At 41.7% G+C, this 22,078-nt stretch overlaps 2 protein-coding genes across 3 annotated transcripts in view; one reads left to right on the forward strand and one right to left on the reverse strand.

The window, feature by feature from the left end:
* REXO4 (REX4 homolog, 3'-5' exonuclease) overlaps positions 1-1,834 on the reverse strand; it is a 30,204-nt gene extending 28,370 nt beyond the window's left edge. Inside the window, exon 1 of the mRNA XM_033961508.1 lies at positions 1,418-1,834. Coding sequence (XP_033817399.1) covers positions 1,418-1,600 — 183 coding nt within the window. The 5' untranslated portion in view covers positions 1,601-1,834. The remainder of the gene's footprint in view (positions 1-1,417) is intronic.
* Positions 1,835-9,147: 7,313 nt separating this feature from the next.
* The window catches only part of ADAMTS13 (ADAM metallopeptidase with thrombospondin type 1 motif 13), a 79,374-nt gene continuing 66,443 nt past the window's right edge, over positions 9,148-22,078 (forward strand). For both annotated transcript variants that reach the window (XM_033961957.1, XM_033961958.1), the window contains exons 1-5: positions 9,148-9,307; positions 16,970-17,036; positions 19,313-19,578; positions 19,919-20,057; positions 21,359-21,507. In XM_033961957.1, coding sequence (XP_033817848.1) covers positions 9,230-9,307; positions 16,970-17,036; positions 19,313-19,578; positions 19,919-20,057; positions 21,359-21,507 — 699 coding nt within the window. In that variant the 5' untranslated portion in view covers positions 9,148-9,229. The remainder of the gene's footprint in view (positions 9,308-16,969; positions 17,037-19,312; positions 19,579-19,918; positions 20,058-21,358; positions 21,508-22,078) is intronic.

Here is a 22,078-nt window from a genome sequence, read left to right on the forward strand (position 1 = left end):
TTAGCTGCCGAAATGCAAGTTAACAAGTTGGGAACAGCTGCAGACAGGTTAACTGAATATTGGCCATGAAATCACACTTTAAATATAATTACCGATTTGGGCCTAATATGGATCTATAGTCTGAGGATTGTAAAATGTTAATGAATAAAAAATATCAATAAAACTGTTCTGCTAGATACGCTCTAGTTAAGAGTCTGGGTAAAACCAGGATTTCCAAGATTCTCAGGATCTAGGGAGGACCACTTTAAGAATGGAACTTAGTGCTGTACTGGTATTTATTGCCTACTTCAGCTCACACTGCAGCTAGAATGTGGAGAAAACCACAGCCTCAAACAAGCATATGAAAGGGTCCACAACACTGTGATCTTTGGGCTGCCAGTCGGACCGAAGTCAGAGTGATACCTCAGACTTCCACAGATCCACTTGTTGCAACGAGGGACGGGAACACAGCCAGCACATGCTAAAGCCCATCCCAGACAGCCATGAGCCAAATAACCTGTGCTTAAGCACCTGATCAATTGGGGCAAGCCTAGCTTCCAGGGGAATGGACCCCCAAGCTCCACAAATGGAAATGCCGGCTGGCTAAACAAGTTCCTTGAAGGGTTGTCCTGTTAGCTGCAGACTGCTGCTGAGTCCGTGTCTTTTCCCAGGCAAATATGCCCTAGGCCAGTGGTTCCCAACCCTGTCCTGGAGGACCACCAGGCCAATCGGATTTTCAGGCTAGCCCTAATGAATATGCATGGAGCAGATTTGCCTGACTGTCACTTCCATTCTATGCAAATCTCTCTCATGCATATTCATTAGGGCTAGCCTGAAAACCCGAATGGCCTGATGGTCCTCCAGGACAGGGTTGGGAACCACTGCCCTAGGCTACTGGGGTCCTCTTGAATACCAAAAGCCTCCAGAGATTTGTATTAAAAAAACCTCAAAATAATAAAATACATACTCTGAGCAGATCAGAAAGACACCTTAACTTGCAGAAGGAAAAATAGAAGAGAGTCAGTATAGCCCACCAAGGAAGGAGGTGGAACTTAAGAAATTGTAAACGATGCCTTCTGCACAGCTCCTGGTTAAAGAAGTTAACCCACTTGTTTGCCCTGTGCACCAGAATTATATTTATCTTTGTGGACAGATATGTCTGTCTGTGTGTTTGTTTGTACTGCATGTATGCCCAAGTAGGTTTGTATGTGTGCATATGCTAACGTAGGGGTCTGGGGTAAAACCAGGATTCTCAGGATCTAGGGCAGACCGCACCATGATGGTACTAGACCTGTACGTAGCTCTGGCTCCTAAGATGGTGATGACTCTGTTGTCTAAAAAGGGACTTAGGAGGGAGGGAACTTTTTAATGCAAAGTTGACTATATAAACAACTCAGGAACAGTACTTAAAAGCTGGGGCATTACTATAGCTTCTTACTTCTTGTAGGGCCTTCCAATTGGTAGAGAACTCCTGGGGAGTCTTGGGGGGGAGAATCCCGGCAGCTGAAGGTCCACTCCCCGCTTTTCTCTGCACGTCCTTGCCTACTGCTATCCTGAACCACATTTTCTTGCGCTTCTTCTTCTTGCTCCCCTTCGGCTCCAGCTGCTTTACTGTGGCCATGCTCAGAGCTCGCTGCCTTTATCTCAGCATGGGAAATGGGCGCAGTGTTTTATCTGCAGGACACGAGTTAAACACGAACGTTGCGCTCAACGAGAGGAGCCCAGGCAGGATACTAATGCCCCCCCTCCCCCTCCAGTTCCGTAAACTTGCTCCGATCCGCAGGGCAGCATGTGCCGGAAACCAGCGGCAGAGCAGTTCCGGACAGAGACCCGAGCCGGCCGTGCAAAGAAGGACCGGGCTCGGGGAAGAATTTCAGAGTGACACCAGAGGGAAACGTGTTAAGGGATTCATATTCATACTGCATTCCCGCGGGAGAAAGGAGAGGCGCAGCGCTAGATTTCCTATCAACCTGATCTGGCTTTGGGGTTGTCACAGTACATGCACGAAAACTTAATGGGAAAATCAGATCTTCAAATCTCCTGGGATCTGGGGAGACGGCAGAAGTAGATTTGGGCTTCCTACTATGTCGTACTATGCAGAAGCAGTCTTCACAGTTTCCGCTGCAAAGGTGGTGGGGTGGACCTGGGCGAGAAAACCTCAGTTACCCTCCCCTTAATTAACCATCAGGCGGGCCTCTAGCCTGGAGCCTCCCCACTCCCCAAGATCTTGATAGTTAACACTCATGATCATCACACAAACATCCTATAAAAATACAGATTTGAATATGTGCTGATGGTTCTTTGAGTCTATGTAACTATCAGGACATTGTTTTGACTGCAGCTGCTGTTTGATGCCCCCAAGAAGCTTGACCGGCTGCTTTGTGCCCCCCCCCCCCCCAAGAAGCTGCTGCCCTGGGTGTCTGCCCAAGAGGAAGGGGTTATTTTGGTCATTTATGTGGCAAGAATTAGGATCCACAGTTGTACATGGAAAGCAGGCTTGGCTGATCAGTGCAATAACCTTTACACAGTGGGAGAATAATTGGAAATCACAGTAATGCAAGTGGAAGCTCATGGTACCAAATCCCAAAGGTGTCAACTCTAACCATGCACAGTGCTTGAGCACATCAAGTTTTGTACAATTCAGGGAGTTATAATTTAGGTTGATTGTAACCTTACCCCTTCCCTTCTGTTTAGATTAGTTGGCTTCCATGGATCTCAGATGATCTCCTTTTCTGAATCCAGCTGAAATTTGCTGAATTAGAATGAGAACATTAAAAAAATATATATAAGCAAACAAAAACACAAAATCTGGGGCACAGACAAGACTAGATTTATTTTTAAATTTCTTATAGACTCATGAAAGCTGAAAAGCTATCAAAGTGATGTTTCTTTAGGTACTTTCCTGTTTGATTTGTAGGCTAGATTCATTAAGCCCACCGATCAAATTGCGACCCGATTTCCCTCCGACCCGATTCACTAACCTCTGTCCCAATCATCCTCCGATCCGCACATACAAATGAGGGGGGACGGCATTCAAATATAGGCAGGCAGCAATTCACAAAAAAAAAATTAGGGACACTGACTGATCCAAAAATAAGTGACTGCTGAGGACCAGTCGCTCAGGTCCTTTCCAACTGCCCTGCCTTCTGCCCCGATCCTGCTTCTCTGCCAGCCTCAATCTCCTGCTTCTCTGTCAACCCTGATCTTCTTCTCTGCAAGCCCCGATCTCCTGCTTCTCTGAAAGCCCCGATCTCCTGCTTCTCTGAAAGCCCCGATCTGCTCTCTGCCCCGATTCTCCTGCCCTTCCCCGCAGTGCAAGCCCGTGGTTTTAACCTCTGGGTTTAAAGCGGGTTAAAACCACAGGCTTGCGAAGTAAAATCCTGACTAAAATAATAGTTTCAAGCGCTATGAGCAAGCGCAGAGCATCTACAGGCAAAGTAGATGTTCTGCGCATGCATCGGGATCGCTGGAGAGCGATCCGGGCAGTCAGTTGGGAGGCATGATTCCGAATGCCCTCATTTGCATGAGGGCGCTTCGTGAATCAGTTGGATTGGATTGGATCGCTCACGGATCAGATCCGAACCATGACCTTAGTGAATCTAGCCCTAAGGGACTTGCACAAGATTACAAACTGCAGTGATATTTAAACCAGGCTCCCTTGTTTTCACCCCACTGCTCTACCCATTATATTATCCACTGTGCTTGCTCAGGTTATGGAGCAACTATAATCAGGTGACAACCCTAAGCTAACTACATTTTTATCACTGGCAGTCTATTTTATTTCTCTGTCACAGCAGTTGTCTCAAATATTTAATGTCTGCCAGGCTTTTTATGCTTATGATAATTGACTATTCATTCCACATCTGGAGTAACTTGCCACATACCACGCAACTAAGATGAATTTCACAGATAATTCAATTGTATGTCTAAGAGGTAATTCTATAGCTATGAGTTTTTCTTTTATTAATTTCAAGAATAATTTTACAAGTACACCAACTTGTTAAACTAACATAGAAAAGTACTGTATTTAAATTCTTACAACAATAATTTGCATAAGAAACAATATATATCTTCTTTAGACTCCAATGTTTAGGGCCTCTTTTATCAAACAAATTAGCAAAGGCCAATATGGCAAATGCACCGAAGCCCATAAAGATTTAAAGAGCTTCGGTGTATTTGCCAAGCAGCACTGGCTTCATAAAAGAGGCCCTTAAAGGGGAGTGGACCTAATGACAAGGAGAAAACAGAAAAAAAGGAAAGGCCTTAACACGAATATCACCCCAAAGATCATTCCAAATATAGCAACATCCAAAAACCTAGACGACTTAGGTAGACATCTTTTATTACATCAAGAAAAAATCCGCAATTGTTCTGGTTGACAGTAAACATAAGTTATTCCTAAATATTTTATATGACATTTGCAAAGGTAGGTCAACAAAAATGAAGCCCCTAATGATAGAATTTCCTGCCTCATAGCTAAAAAAATAAAGCTTTTCTGCATTCTTGCATTTGTCTTGTTATGTCTGGATAAATCCACACTTTCTTTCCATAAAATAATACTTGGGGATTGTGAAAATATAATTTCAACATAAATTCACATCCTGTTCAAAGATAAATTATGCAAGCAATGCCAATCTTTCTGAATCCTCTGTAAGGCCCCCTTTTATCAAGCCGTAGTAGAGCGTTTTAGTGCTGGCCAGCGAGGTAAATGCTCCTACCGCTCTGATTCTCATTCTCACCAGCCAGCGCTAAAATGTGGCGGTATACAAAAATAAAATTATTATTATTATTATAAAATGCTCTACTGTGGCTTGATAAAAGGGGGCTTAATTGAGATCTCAAGAATTGCAGAAATATTGAGTTTCTCATTTCTAGTTTCTTGAACCATAACCTCTGGAGAATATCCTGATAAGAGCATAAGAGTTGCCTCCGCCGGGTCAGACCAGAGGTCCATCGCGCCCAGCAGCCTGCACCCGCGGCGGCCCATCAGGTCCATGACCTGCTAAGTATCCCTGCCGTTCCTGTACCTATCTCTATGTTTATCTGTCCCTGCCTGTCTATCTGTACCCCTCAATCCCCTTATCCTGTAGGTATTTATCCAAACCTTCTTTGAACCCCTGTAGCGTGCCCTGCCCTACCACAGCCTCTGGGAACGCGTTCTATGTGTCCACCACCCTCTGAATAAAGAAGAACATCCTAGCATTTGTTCTAAACCTGTCCCCTTTCAATTTCTCCGAGTGCACCCTTGTATTTGTGGCTCCCCTCAGTTTGAAGAATCTGTTCCTATCTACCTTCTCTATGCCTTTCAGGATTTTGAAGGTTTCTATCATGTCTCCTCTAAGTCTCTGCTTTTCCAGGGAGAAGAGCCCCAGCTTTTCCAACCTGTCAGTATATGAAAGGTTTTCCATACCTCTTACCAATTTAGTTGCTCTTCTTGAATGTAATATACTTTATTAAATGGAGGAATATTCTGTGAGGAAAATTTTAGAACTTCAAGTACTTCATAAAGGACATAAACAGGAGAAGCCCCAGGAGATCTTGGAGCATTAAAAAATACAGGTTTAACCTCCTATTATGATTTTCTAATTGCTCAAAGGTAGGATCCAATTCTATAAAGCAGGGGTGGGCAACCTCAGTCTTCGAGGGCTACAACCCAGTCGGGTTTTCAGGATTTTCTCAATGAATATGCATGAGATCTATCTGCATGCACTGCCTTCATTGCATGCAAATATATCTCATACATATGTATTAATATTAATTAACTCATTGGGACTTATAAGACTTTTTAATAGCTCTACTTAATACATAAACAAAATACACAAATAAAAGCTATACTTCACACTACTTTTTATGCTTATAAATATAATAAATGATGAATTAATTATAAGCATAAAAAGTAGTGTGAAGTATAGTTCTTATTTGTATATTTTGTTTATACATATTTATTAGGGAAATCCTGAAAAACTGACTGGGTTTATAGCAGGGGTGGGCAACCTCAGGACCGAGGTTGCCCACCCCTGCTATAAAGGAACATAGGTGTACTTTCTTCCCAGTCCTCAAGAGACACCCAGCCAGTCAGGTTATCAGGATAGCCACAATAAATACGTACATCCTAAAGCTTGATTTCCTGGGTGTGTAGCAGGGACTGGGTTGAGAATTATTGCTTTATAGAATATTAGCATAACAGCAAAAATGTGTTCCTATAGTAGGTGTGAGCATTGACCCTAGCCATAGAGATGGCTTAAGTATGTACATGCCTAAGTTCTGGTGATATGTTAAAGACATGTGAGCCTCGCCAAGACTACAGAATAGAGTTTCAGTGGACTTTTGGTATTTTTGTACATATATGGATACATAAGCATATATATGCCATTATTCTAACAATTAGCTTATACTTTATAGAATTACCCTCATTATTTGCCTTTAGTTTAGCCATCCATTTATGTTTAAATCATTTTTATTGAGCAACAGAAACAAGCATTGGCAACACAAACACAGCTAATCCAAACCAATTAACAGGTACAGTGGGTAGCTTGCTCAAACAATTTCAATAGGTAGGCAACAAACCAATCCCTGTAACCCCTCTCCTCCCACCCATCCCACCACCCATCCACAGTCAAGAGAAAGTTAGGCAAGTGAGCAAAAGAAGGAAAAGAGAAAAAGCAGGAGAGAGCATCACTACAAAACGATACAACAGCTCAGCAGTTCATCAGTCTACTTTTCGCGATGGGGGAAAAGGTATTCCAGAAGGGTCCCCAAATTCATAAAAACTGCCGGCCATCTGGAGACTCCAAGGAGTGAAGCTGCGTGCATTCCATTTCATTTAAGAAGGTGGTCATGTGTTGTCGCCATTGTTGAAGAGTAGGTGCCCGCTGCTCCAACCACAGCACCAGAATGGTCTTTTTGCCCGGAAGCAGCACCCTCCAAAGAAAAGCAGGATAGCCCTTTGGTATAGGGGATTGCAGGGAAAAAGTATCAAACAGAATGTGTGCCTCCAACTTGACACATTTCTAAAGGGAGGAGAGGGCCCGCAACTAGAGTTCCCAGAAGCGCTGCACCGGAGAGCAAGCCATCCATTGATTTATCCAAGTGCCTTTGTCCTATTAATGTTGTCTGCTATAAGCCCTATTTATTAAAGTGCAAAGGGACTTGCACTTTGCACAGAAAATAGCGAAATGCCTGGAAACATTCAGAAATGCCAAAATGCAGGCATTTTGTGTTATATATAGTACAGATTGCTCTTTTTGCAAGGTTGCTTATTAAAAGGACACTTTGTAGTAGTAAAACTTTACTCAAAACACATTTTACATGAAAGTTTATGCAATAGAGCATTAATGAGTAATTGCTTTCTCTCACCTCCATAGTTATGAACTAACTGCAGAAGTTATGCTGTACCACTCAGTTCCCCGCTGAGTTTACTTGATGCTTTACTCTTCACCCCCCCTCAGCTAAAGATCTTCTGAGCTTATCCCAGACTTTACTCCTCATTTCCCCAAACTAAGGGTCTTATGTTCATATCCCAGGCTTTATCTGTCATTCCTCCATAGTCCTATATGCTTATTCCAGCTTTGCCCGTCACGTCCTACAGCTAAGGGTCTTATGTGTAGGGTTACCATGTGACTCTTGAAAAAGGAGGACCGATTGAGACACCCGGGTTTTACTTCCATAAAAAGCAATGGAAGTAAGGAGGACAGACCTAAGGATTAGATTAGATTAGGACAGATTGAGATAGCTATGTGTTACTTCCACTGAAAGCAATAGAAGTAAAACCCAGATGTCTCAATCCGTCCTCCTTTTTCTGGAGCCATATGGTAACCCTACATTTGCTTATCACAGGCTATACCCCTCATTCCCCACACCTAGGATTCTTTCTGCTGTCCCAGGCTTTACCAGATGTATTAAAGTATCTAGACAACTGATCCTCTCTTCTCTCTCCCCTCTATAGCGATTAACTTGTTCTATTGATCACTCTCTCCTCAAAAATGGATTTCCTGTCCTATTAACCCTCTTTCTTCCTCCCCTCTTAAAGTCAATCAATTTGTACCTTTGCTTAATCTTTGTAAACCGCATAGAACTTCACGGTATTGCGGTATATAAGCTGTTATTATTATTATTAAATATATCTCCCCTCATTTTGTGTCTACAGAAAACTGCTTTACACATACAGCCAGTACTGAGAGAAAGGCAAAGAAAACGTTGCAATTTCTGTTACACTCCAGTGTTGGCAGCAACCTGTCTATCTTGTGTTGCATTCTCTGTTTGCTAGTCTAACCCTGTTACAAATAAACTTCCCAGCATATAGGGCCAAAGATTCCAGTGTACTACTACTACTATTATTAATTATTTCTGTAGCGCTAACAGACGCACGCAGCGCTGTACAGAGTCACAAAGAGTAAGAAAACAGTCCCTGCTGGAAAGAGCTTACAATCTAAACAGGCAAGACAGACAAACAAAGATGTCATGGATACAGTTGAGAATAGTTAATTAGCGGGCTGGGTTGGAGGGCAGAGGAGTAGGGTTAAGGATTGAAAGCTATATCAAAAAGGTGGGTTTCAGTCTGCTTTTAGGAAAGGGGCTTGACGGACAAATGGGGGTAATTTATTCCAGGCATAGGGGGCAGCTAGATGAAAGGAATGAAGTCTGGAATTGGCAGTGGAGGAGAAGGGTAACGTCAAGAGTAGGCAGGCAAAGGGCAAAGATGAACATGTTTCAAAGGAAGCATCATCTTGTCCTGAATCCAGAATCAAGGTCTAGTGAACTGAATCTTTTTTTTTTTTTTTGTCAAAACTCAGCTCACCAGTTTCCTCTCTGCCTTTTTCTTTCCTGAGGTGCTGTATTTCCTTAGGTGGTAAGGGGGTGATCTTTTTTTCCCTTCAAAGCCCCTTCTAGTTTTTGTGATGCTATTTACTAACTTGTGACTTTAAATTTGCCAAACACACCAGACACCCCCCCCCCCCCCATGATTTATTGATTGGATTGGCTGAGGACCAAAGCTGTAAACATTGCATAAAATTCCTTTATCCTGTCCAGATGTTCCCTAAAAACCTCTTTCAGCAGCACAGTTTCTCTGCAGCTGTCTCTTCTCACACACTTCCTTTTTTTCCCCTCTTGCTCTGTCTCTACAGTTTTCACCCTCCCTCCCTTCTGCATTTCCTTTCTCGATCCCTGGCATGTCTTCAGGTGATTGAGGACTGCGTGTCCTGCACTGTGTAGTGGCTTTCACCAGTACCTGAATCTCCGGCTCTCAGTCATGTTCCTCCCAAACCTACTAACTTTGGGTTGTGCAATTTTCCACTTAAAGGCTGGCTCTTCGTTGACTTTGTCAGAGGTAAGTTTCATACAATTTGATTTGATTTTTTTGACTTTGGAAAGCACATTTTTGGGAAAAAAATGCCCTACTAGTAAACAACAAATATAAAATTAAGCATATTTCATATTATCAGCTTATGATACTTAAATAATTTTAGAAATGACACATGCCATTTGCACATTTGATGTAAAAAAATTAATCCCTCCTAGAATTTTTTTGCCATTTTTTCAGCAACTGTTTTGACTTATTTAGTCATCAAACTTGTGTATATATTACTACTAAGCAGCATTTAATTAAGCTATGTTGATGTTACTTTTTTTGTACATTAAAAATATTTGAGCTAAAACACAGTAAAATAACATCATTCAATTAACTATGGGCTCCTTTTACAAAGCCTTTTAAGCAGGCGGTAGTTTTTCGGCTAGTGTGCGCTATAGCCTATTGTCTAGTGAACTGGTTACCTGTAGAAGCAAGAGTATTATTTAAGTTTGCCTGTATTTGTTTTAAATTGATCTCAGGATTGTCTCCAATCTATCTTTTCCCTTACTTTGAATTATATAGGCCGGTGAGGGAAACCAGAAGATTTCATTTATTTACCTATCCTAAGGTAAAAGCTTGCCGATACTGTATAAGACTTTTCTAGATAGGACACTAGCGTTTTTAGCAGGCAAATTGCAATCTTGGTTGGGTGAATGTATCTACCATGCTATGTCTTATTGTTCTTTTCGAAAATCAGTTAAAACTACTTTGTTTGACAAATTCATTACCTAACTTAGGAGCTTTTGAGACTGTAACTAGTATATTCTATGTGATTGTACAGCTTCTCTTGATGTAACCTAGAACTACTGGTGATGGCGGTATAGAAGAATAAAGTTAATATTATTATAGCGCGCGCTAATCTTGTGCGTGCGCTAAAAACGCCAGTGCACCTTCGTTAAAGGAGCCCTATGTGTCAGAATTTTGCAGTCATTGTGAATGCTCAGAGTGTCCACCCCCGGCTTTAACACAGGACTTCAGTTGCTTTGGGAAGTTCTTAATAGTCTTGTTGATGATCCATGTGGTAGGCTGTCCCAGATCATCTGCATTGCTTCCTTGAGTTTGGCAATTGTTTGTGGCTTTGGGTGGAGCTTGTGATAGGCCTCCAACATAGAGAGTTGTGCGGAGACAGAAATCAAACCCATCCCCATCTGTCCCCACTGGATTCAAACCCAAACCCATCTGTCCCTGCTGGAATCAAACCCGTCCCTGTTGTTCCTGCATGTAATCTCTTCCATACACATCCGTCCCCAGTGCACAGTGCATCAAAGGAAAGGCTTCCGGGTCAGCTGCCGGTAGTGTGTAGGAATGAATCACTGATGACGGCCTGAAGAGAGTGAGTGTGGCTGGTTATAACCGAACACTAGAGGAAGGTACAATCCCACAAGGGCCCTGGATGAACCAATCCCATCCCCACTGGATTGTTGTGAGTCTGAAGGGGATCCCCATAGACCTGGTGGGAATTCTTGCGGGATTCCCACGGACTATGCAGGATTCCCATTGACCCCGTTCCTGTGCAACTCTCTACTACAACATTGCTTCCCAGACAAAAGTCTATGTCACTGTAGCATCATTAACAGTAAGCTGGTTCCCAGATGTTTTGTTAATAGTAGTTTTACAACACAAATGGGTACAAAAATATTCACAAAACAAAAGCAAAGGACTGGATGTAATTAATAAGTTGGAGAAAAGGCCTCTGTGTCACCTGGTATGTATAGAACAATTCCACAGTCTTCAGAAACAGCAGCTGAAGAGGAGAGACACATCATAGATCAGAAACAGATCCTCTTTAGGCTACATTTCAGACACTGCAAGAGTCCACATATCAAAACAATGTCAATAAATGTAATGTAATTTATTTCTTATATACCGCTAAACTCTGTTAGGATTCTAAGCGGTTTACAGAAAAAATAGACAATAGGGTGCATTAAAATTATAAGTAAAATAAGTACTTAGATATTCCCTTACTGTCCCGAAGGCTCACAATCTAACTAAAGTACCTAGAAAAATGACAATTAGTAGAGTAATGAAAAAATAAAATAGAGATAGATGAGAAAAAAAATAAGAAAATAAACATTCTAATAAGACTACAATGGTCTAAAGGACTTTGAAAGGTTGAAAAAAGAGGGGAGATAGGAAATAGAAGCAGAAGGGAGAACCGTTGAAACTATAGAATTCTTGGGAAATTTAAATGAAATTTAAATAATAAAGTAGGAAACAAAAACCAAGTGGCAAAACAATGAATGAGATTTAAAAATAAAATATCATAAATTAAAAAAGAAAGTGAAAAAATAAAAACAAACAGTCAAGACTGAAGTCCAGCTTGAAATGACTTCACTGCTTTGGCTGCGAAACTTCTCCAGATGTCATCCGATCCTTGTCAGCAAACCGGAAGCCCCAAATCCAGTGTCTCCGGTCATCAACTTGTCTAAGACATTCACTCTCTCCTCTTGCATGTCAAATTCGCTGAATCTGTCTCCTTTCAGGACAGGCACCGCTCACGTCTCTCTGACCGTCTGCGGCGCCAACCATGGCCTCCCCCTCGTGGTGGCGGTGGTGGTCGTGGGGACCGCTCCTCATCATGGCCGAAGCTAGCGGCTGCAGCGCCTTCTCTGAGTTGACGCTGCTCAGCAGAACCAGGCTGGCGTCAGGGCCGGGTGCCTCTAGCGGCGGGCGAGCGCCGGGTTGGCTGCCGGCTTCTCAGCGACAGGGGTGACGGCAATGATGGGATGGAGGGGCTGGGTGAGCGATTGCGCCAGAGGCATCTCCTTGCCCGCATACTTCAGCTCCAACTCGGCAATCCTCACCGACGCGACCTGCCCCAACAATGCCCGATAAAAACATCACAAATGCCATGCCGTCCGTTGCAGCACTCGAAGGGTAATGACCGTTGGGCGCCGCCTCCCCCTTGGTGGAGTCCACTCCGCTGGGATCGTCGGCAACTGACATGTCCTCTCCTCTCTCTACTGCCAAACCCGGCCTGCCGAGCCGTGCACCCCAGGTCTTCCCGATTGTCCTCGCTGGATCCACTGCGAGCACCCCAATGCCGATCTCCAACCCCAACCATTAGAGAAGACCCCCAAGACCGCTTCATGTAGGCCAAACCGTGAAGAAAAGATAGAAGACTCCAAATTTAAAAACAAGATCAATAAAAATGAAAAAATTTAGAAAAAAAAATATTACAGTAGTGTAAATGTAGATAATAAAACCAAATTAAATAACAAAAGAAACAGAAAACATAAACATAAACAAAGAAAATGGCGGGAGATACTATAACAGTAACCTAACCCGGCGCCATCTTGAAAAAAAAGTCAATAGTAAATGTCAATAGTAAATAGTATAAAGTTGAATTTATCTTATAAAGAAGTAACAAATATCCTAGTCCTAAGTTTTAATCAACATCGGCAGGATTCCTGATAAGGGCCCCCATTTTGCATTTGATTCTGAGATTTGGAGGAGAGCTTTCTGGAATTCAAAATTACTTCCATTTGCAAAAAAGTTTGAGTTTTGAAGGATAGCTTCTTAATCACTTTCCTGTGGACATGTACGTTTCTGAAATTTTCTACTTATATGTATAAGAGGTGCTATTTGCATTTATAGAGTTCTTCCTAAGATGGTCAATTTCAGATAGTCATTTATACTCGTGAGTTATAAGACAATCAGTTTGTATAATGTATATCCTCCGAGTCAATTCCAGCCTCATATAGCTTTATCTTTATATATTTATTTTGGCCTCAGTTTCACAACCTCCACCGCTTAACCATAGTCTTTTAGCGGGAAACTTCGGATGTTAAATCTTCACCGGCCATCAAATATTTAAATCAAAAACTTTAGAATTAGCCCTATTATTCATTTTTTAGAAATAAAGTTTGGAACTTATCTTAATTTTATAGCTTTACGACCTGGGAGACATGGAGTCCAACATGTTTCGCTATCGCTTTTTCAAGGAACTTCCTAGGATAAAACATAACATTCAAAATAACTTTATAAAAATTAGCCAACTTTATTTTAGTTTATCCTAAAATCTTCATTCCATAGCTATTTAGAAAAGGCAACCAAAAGTTACCTACCAGTGCCGCTGATATTATTCAACTCTCCCTAACTCTCTGAGCAAGATGGCAGCAGCGTTCTTACCTCTATTTAAATATCTAATCTCTAACGTAAATTTAAAGAGACAGCTCCCATACAAAATCAGCACTTACAGAGATGCCAAGGGTGAACCTCCCAACAAGTGAGATTTACCAGACCAAAGAGCGATATTTTTCAGATGATACATCCAGGGTATAAATCTAGAATGATTTAAGCATACTATTGCTTTGCAAATGAATCAAGGCAGCATTAAACGATATTGGCTTTTCTTTGGAGCGTCTGAAAGAAAGCAGACAAAGTGGATAATTTTTTGAGCTGAAAATTGTCTTCTACCCAGAAGTTAAAAGTATGCGCACCGGTTTCAGAGCACATGCACTTGCAGTAAAGGGAAAAGGGACAGGGCAAGGGGAAGGTGTGCTTAGATTTCTTCCTACAGGTTGGCAAAACAAAGAAAAATCCAACGAATCTGCAGTGAAAAACGTTTTTGGTGTTCCTACAGGTTGGACCACTTGGTTTACTTCTCTAAGGCTTCCCTCTCATGAAAGCAGTGATGAAGATCAGTGCACTGGTACTGAAGCTCTGATAAGTGAGAGGTAGAGCTCAAGAGTGTAAAAGTTTTCAACGAGTGTGACACACTCCTAATGAGTGAGACTTGGTATCTCTGTCACTTATAGTTAATTGCATGTAACACTACCTAGACATGCAAACCCACTAATGCTGTTGCTCTTTTTGTGAACATATTTTTTTAAAATGGATATTCAAGTCAGTGTTGCCAAAGATCTGTGCTTCTCTGGTGACTCTGTATGTATTTCATAAGCTATATTTATAAACAGAAGAATGAACCAGGAGAAAAATACCACCATATCCGTAGACAATAAACCTTAAAAAGTGGGGTGATAAAAGTCAAAAGAGGCCGCTAGGCAATGTAGAGATACAAAACAGTCTCTGTTATAAGGTTATGTATGGCACTGCTCCGTTCTATATGGCCAATAGATTTTCTGTAGCATCATATAAACATAGTAGAAGATCTCAAGCCCTGTTCACTTTTCCATCTGTACAGGGTTGTAAAAGAAAATTTCTTGATCATACTTTGGCATTTCAAGCAGCTTCCCACGATAAAGAATTTTGATCGTTATTGCTTACAGCTTGTTCTTATAAACATTTCAGAACTCAGTTGGAAACCTATCTTTTCTCAAAATACTTGGCCAAACAACTCTTCTTGTTCTTCATGATATTGTTTATAATCTTTTGTAAACCGCGTTGAACTTACGGTTATGCAGTTAAGAAGCACGATGTTATGTTATGTTTTATTACACAATGCAAATGGAGAGAGACTCAACATGGCCATGTTTCAGCTGTGAAGCCAGGAGTCAGAAGATAATCCAATCCTAAAACATGCATAACACAATTAAAATTAAAATGTTAAACAACTTTGGTGTCTTAGCCAGAACGTGGTCGGAAGACCTTAATATTGACTTGACCGCCCAATAGCTGCAACAGATATTAAAGGGAGCGAGAACCTTAACATCCAATATACTACATTGGGAACTGCAACTTAAGTTTCTTCTTCGACTCTATATTTCCCCAATGCGAGCCTTTCGTATGGAATAACTCCATCTCATGGTTGTCTCAAGTGTAACCAGCTACATGCTTCATTGGGACATCAGTTTTGGTCCTGTCCTTGAATATCATTGTTTTGGACACACCTGGGACACTACATTTCTTCACTGTGGATGCGACATTGGACTCCTTTGCTGCAAGCACTCTTTGGATATTATTCTATTGTATCACCTAAACCTAGAGGTATGTCAGCATTTGTGGCAAGAGCAGTGTTGCTTGATAAAAAGGCAATTTTAACAAATTGGCTGTCTCCTGACCCACCGATGTATATGCAGTGGAGATCATTATTGATTGTTCAAGCATCTCAAGAACGTCAACAATTTGTGGATATTGAATCTTCCTCCGGCCGTTGATTCTGCCAAATTTGGGAGGCCTTTTGAATGGACCTTACACCTCATGCCTGCACTCGCATTCAACACGTGATCTGTTGTTTTTGGTTGTAACTTTGTGTAATGTATGATTCCTGCTGTTGTAGGGGCTGGGGAGGGAGAGAGGGGAGATGGGTAAAGTACATGTACAAAGTATTATTGCAATGATTGTTAAGATTGCTTGGTTTTTCACTTGAAAATTAATAAAAATATTTCAGCATAAAACGTTAAACAACTAAAATACATAAAGGACTCCTTTTACTAAGGTGCGTTAAGGCTTTAATGTGCGGAATAGCACGCACTAAATTGCCACGCGCACTAGACCTTAATGCCAGCATTGAACTGGTGGTATTCTAGAAGCGTACAGCGTGGTTTAGCGTGCGGTAATTTCATGCGTGTGCTAAAAACGCTAGCGCACCTTAGTAAAAGGAGCCCTAAATGAATTCAAATGAACAACATATAGAAATAAATAAGTAATTGAAAAATTAAAATACTTTGCTCAACCATGCATGAATTAAAAAATTTAACATTTTCATTAGTGGAGCATGAATGATATAGATAGAATATATAAAAGTACACATTACAGAAATATAACATGATTGAATAAATATGAGAATTTAATGAAGGCATATATAGATAAAATATGTAAACATTAAAATAATCAAACCAAACATATTTTCTAAGATAAATCTAAGAACAGATTGTATATTTATAAACGACTTATAATTCCTGTTGCTGGAAGACTCGGCAGCCATTTTTACTGCTAAGAGAGCATGGGCAGGAGTGAGTGGTAATCACTTCTGCCCCAAAGTGCTTCTAGACCACCAAGGAAGTATGGTAGGCCTGGGGATCCTTCCGCTATGTCCAGGAGGGGGTGAGTCAAGGGGGTGAGCTGTGTTTGCCAGTTTGTGGGGGTGGGGGGCTAGGGGGGGAACCGACAATGGGGGAAGTCTGTTGGTTCATATGGGGGGCCACTGAAGGCTGCAACAGTGGAGGGATACCACTGGGAGGGTTGGTAGTAAGAATGAGACATGGGGGGGGGGAGGAAAAACTCGAATATAAACAGAAACACCCATTTTTGGGTCATTTTTTGCCTAAAAATCTCAGTTTATATTTGAGTAGAATCCATCTGAATCTATATTTAAAATCCATTACAGATGTTTTTGAAAACGCTCTGAATTGACTCCCCAGTCATTAGTAGCGGTATAGAAGCTTCCAAAGATAAAGAGTATACATGGTGCCAAATTTTCTGTTGAATCCCTCTCAAACCCATCCTAAACTGGATTGCCATATACATAACACAGACCGTAAAAGTCTGTCTGCCGGAGTTGTCATCACTCGACACATGAAACACATATGCAACCATTGAAGTTTTATATTTTGTACCATTCATTTTTAAATTATAGATTCTTTGTGTTCATCCCATGCCTTTATATTTCATGTATTTTTCAAGTAATCACAGACATTACAAATGAGGTTTGTTATTGCAAATGTTTCTCGTGGAAAGGAGTGTGCAAACACACGTTTCTATGAAAATAGACTGATATTCTATTGTGTTCTTTTCCAGAAAGTGCTGAAGGAGTTGGAACCAGCTGATCTTTCCTTCTACTTTGGCACAAAATTGCTTACTGAAGGTATATAGAAACCATTTGCTGGGTTAGGATTCCTTATCATGTTAATGATTTTCTTTTTCTTTAAATCAGTTTGCAGTTGAGACTTTTACTGATCCTAAGATCTGAGAATTTCTTCCATTAACATTGTCTCCCAGCAAAAGAGAAGGACATGGCTGGGGGTGCCCTGACCCCCTTCTGTCACGTCTCCTGCTCTGATCTTTTATAACCAAATCTTTGGCCTGAGTAATATATTTGTTTTTATCTGAGCTCTTTAAAAATATGCATAAAGGTGAAACTGCATACTTCCAAATGTTGAACTATTATAAATCTCCATTTATACTGTATTTCTTGTTCAATGATTGATATTAACGATCATCTACTTGCAGAATTCTTTTGATCCTGTAATGACTGCAGAGGTGATAGCAATAAGTGCCATAGTCTACTAAGCTACTAAGTGGTAGATTTAAAACAAACCAGAGAAAATATTTCACACATCGTTAAACTCTGGAATTCTTTGCCAGAGAATGTGGTGAAATCAGTTAGCTTAGTGGGGTTTTAAAAAGGTTTGGCTAATTTCCTAAAAGAGAAGTCCATAGGCCATTATTGAGATGGCTTGGGGAAATCCACTGCTTATTCCTAGGATAAGTAGCATAGAACCTGTTTTGCTACTTGGGATCTAGTTAGGTACTTGGGACCTGGGTTGGCCACTGTTGGAAACAGGATTCTGGGCTTGATGGACCTTCAGTCTATCTCAGTATGGTAACTCTTATGTTCTTATGTGAGCCAAACAAGCCATTGTGATAGCACTGATGAGGTTGTCTCTTAGGCATTGGTGGAATAAGGCATTATGACATCACAATCTCAGCTCTGGAATGGGTTTCTGCCAGGTACTTGGGACCTGGGTTGGCCACTGTTGGAAACAGGATACTGGGCTTGATGGACCTTCAGTCTATCCCAGTATGGCAATTCTTATGTTCCATATACTGCACCTAAAAAATCAGTGCTTACTAGAAAGGCACTTAGCACAATTCTACAAGGTGCACATGCCTTTTATAGAATCACGCTTAGTGCCACTCTGCGATGTATAACATAGGCGCAAATATTTAGGCAAGCTAAAATCAGGGATTTAAGACAAGGTTAGACAAGTTCCTGCTGAACCAGAATATACGCAGATAAGGCTAGACTCAATTAGGGCACTGGTCTTTGACCTAAGGGCCACCGCATGAGTGGACTGCTGGGCACAATGGATCACTGGTCTGACCCAGCAGCAGCAATTATGTTCTTATGTAAGATATGCACATATTAGGCATATTCTGTAACAATGCGCCTAACTAATAAGAACATAAGAAGTTGCCTCCACTGGGTCAGACCAGAGGTCCATCGTGCCCAGCGGTCCGCTCCTGCGGCGGCCCATCAGGTCCATGACCTGTGAAGTGGTTTCTGACTATTCTTATAACCTACCTCTACTTCTATCTGTACCCCTCAATCCCCTTTTCTTTTAGGAACCTATCTAGACCCTCCTTGAACCCCCTGTAGCGTGCTCTGGCCTATCACAGCCTCCGGGAGCGCGTTCCATGTGTCCACCACCCTCTGAGTGAAAAAGAACTTCCTAGCATTTGTTCTAAACCTGTCCTTTTTCAATTTCTCCGAGTGCCCCCTTGTACTTGTGGCTCCCCACAGCCTGAAGAATTTGTCCCTATCTACCTTCTCTATGCCCTTCATGATTTTGAAGGTTTCTATCATGTCTCCTCTAAGTCTCCGCTTTTCCAGGGAGAATAGCCCCAGCATTTCCAATCTGTCAGCATATGAGAAGTTTTCCATACCCTTTATTAGTTTTGTCGCTCTTCTCTGGACTCCCTCAAGTACCGCCATGTCCTTTTTGAGGTACGGCGACTAGTACTGGACACAGTACTCCAGATGTGGGCGCACCATCGCCCGATACAGCGGCAAAATGACTTCCTTCGTCCTGGTCGTGATACCCTTTTTAATGTCCCCAATTAGCCTCAGACCATGCCGCCTTTTCAAATTCATGCACTGCAATTGGCGCATACTTAGTCATTATTAAAGCCAATTCACTAATTAAGTAACTTTAGGCACCTCTTAAAGAATTTCCCCCTAACTGGTTTATTAAGGTAGATGCTTACAAGGGCAAGGGTCCCCTTGGTCAGATGGATATGGCTGCGCTGCATATGTTGGCTTGATTTAAAAATCATCTGCTCCAAATCTGCCTGCAGGCCAGTGCCTGGAAGTTGGGCCAATGGCAACACACATTTCATGGGTCTCCTTGCTTCTTTTAGTGCCAGAGTTTGCCCTTGCCAGCCTGTCCTGCTCCTCTGAGGACATGAACAAACAAACCTCGTGCTCCATGGAGGCCATAGGGGAGCATTATCTATTTGAGTTCCAGCACAACGAAGATCTCCTTCTCCCCTGGTTTACAACAGAGCGGCTTCTCAACTCTTCTCTCCATCTGCTGAAGCAGGTTCCTGAGAACTGTTTCACAGGGAGCAGATTGGTGCAGCCTCCAGGGGCTCAGTCTTTGGTCTCATACTGCCAGGGACGTCTGGTAAGTATCCCACAGAGTGATGAACAGAGGATTTACTGGGTCTAAGAGCTGTGAACCTGCAGAACCTATTCTTCTATCCTTCACATACATGACTTTCAGTAAATCACTTAAGCTCCTTGTGATCAGACTTCTATTGTAAATCCTTTGGAGATGTGACTTGCAGAGATATATATATATTAAATTAGGGATTCTCATGACTGCGCAGAAAGCACAGCAGAGCTGATCTTCCCTGGCCTAATAGACTATAAATTACCTGAATAGTCTTTCTGCAGCATCATTCATTAAAAGGGTGGTGAGATCTGGGGACAAATAACTTAATTTTCTTACTGTATCGCTGTAGCAAGGTGTCATCATGGAGGATGGGAGAATGGTTTACCTGCAGCCCCTGAGGAGTAAACATTTGTACCTCTTTGAGAAAGACACCATCTTATGGCCCCACATCATCTTTAGCACAGGGAAGATGAGTGGCACAGTTGAAGGTATGTTAAGAACACAGGAGCAGCAGCAGACTGCAAATGTGACAACACCAGTGATTTCCTGAGCCGCATAAGTTGTGTTTCCAGTGCCTGCTGCAGATTCCTATAGAGTGGTTCCTCCTTCTTCCCTATAAAGCAGTGGTCTCAAACTCAAATCCTTTGGATTTGTATGTACTTGGAGGGCCTCAGAAAAAAAAATAGTTAATGTCTTATTAAAGAAATGACAATTTTGCACGAGGTAAAACTCTTTATAGTTTATAAATCTTTCCTTTTGGCTAAGTCTTAATAATAATATTGTAATTTATAGGTAAAGAGACATATGATCAAGAAACTGTTTTATTTTACTTTTGTGATTATGGTAAACATACCGAGGGCCTCAAAATAGTACCTGGTGGGCCGCATGTGGCCCCCGGGCCATGAGTTTGAGACAACTGCTATAAAGCTACTTTATTTGCTGTTCTGTTCATGCACAGGATGTCAGTGAGAGAGCAGTACTGTTTTCATGCATATAAACCACACACCAATATAAACTGCACCCTAGTACAGTATAAACTGTGAATTTTCTGCCTTTGGTAAATGTGCCTTTGCGTAAGCCACACCTATGCATTTGCTGTCACTCAGGTATGTGCACACGTTATTGTGCACAAATGGCCACAGTTTGTTCTAAATGAAGATAGTAAGCAACACAAATGTGCACGTGTCCGAACGCAACTGAAAGTGAAAGCACAAATATTTAGGCACAGAAGAACAGGTGCTGCTGTGTGCTGACACTTCTGTTTTTGTCTGGGTATGTGTGCAAGAGCCTTGGTGCACATGTGCCAGACATGTTCCTCCTCCCACCTTTGGTTTAATAATGTGATTAACTGTGTATAAAATTTCATAGACTTCACATTGCATAGTCCACTGCATACAGGAACTTGTGATAGCTGCACCCTTGTATTAGCTGCGACCCCTGTAGTCAAAATGTAACAATGAGTATAAACTGTGGCTTATATGTGCAAAAATATGGCTGTGTTGCTGTGAGTACTACTCCACTAGCATCCAAAGTCTTTGATAGTCCAGGTTATGGTATAAATTTGAGCCAAGATTTAATCTTGGCAATTAAGTGCAATTAAGTGCTGGTTCTCTAGGCCACCTTCTATAGTATAACGCAATAAGAACTGCCGCCAACATTGTTCTATGTAATACCTGTTTGAAGTCATTAAAAGGCCAGTATAAGATACTGGTGAATTATTTTTAAGAAGCTGTTCAATATCTGAACCAGTAAAGAATTACGGAAACATTTGTTTTATTGGTTCTCACAGGCAGAAATCTCCCTCCGATTTTTCCACGTCTTCAGAGACGGGCGGTGGGGAGTGTGAAACATCTGGAGCTTTTGATCATTGTGGGACCTGATGTTTACCGCTTCCACCAGGAAGACACGGAGAGATATATCCTCACAAATCTGAACATAGTATGTGATTGTGGTGGTGGTGGGGATCCAAGGCACAACACTCCCAGCATTCTTGCTGTGTCTTTGGCAGTGGATTAAACTCCAGTGGTTCAAAGAGCGGAAGAAAGGATGGATGTTATTCCCATTCTTTTAGCCAGAGGCCCCTGGGTTTAAAGGCTTCATATCCCTGGTACAGATGTCTCAGTACCTCAACTTTCTGAGGAAGACCAAGTGTGAGATTGATTGTAACTGGGAAAAGTGTAGTTACTTACCTGTAACGTAGGTTCTCCGTGGACAGCAGGATAGTCAGCCCATATGTGGCTGACTCATCCTGCTTGTCCTAGGAGAATTATAGGATAGTATTTAACCCTTTAATTGGCAGATGGTGAAATGGCTGCTTTATGTAACTTGATGTTGAACGAGAGCAACAGTGCCAAGTAAACAGGCATTTGGAAATGCAGATCTCCCATAAGAGCCATAGAAGACACATGTTGCTTCTGAGCAACAATGCCAAATAAAGAGTTAAAAGGCAAGTTACATTCTGGTGTAGTAAGTATTTACCTGTCCCCAGAGGGTTTACAATCTAAGACCC

This window comes from Geotrypetes seraphini, chromosome 10 (genome assembly GCF_902459505.1).
Source record: "Geotrypetes seraphini chromosome 10, aGeoSer1.1, whole genome shotgun sequence".
Classification (NCBI taxonomy): Eukaryota; Metazoa; Chordata; class Amphibia; order Gymnophiona; family Dermophiidae; genus Geotrypetes; species Geotrypetes seraphini.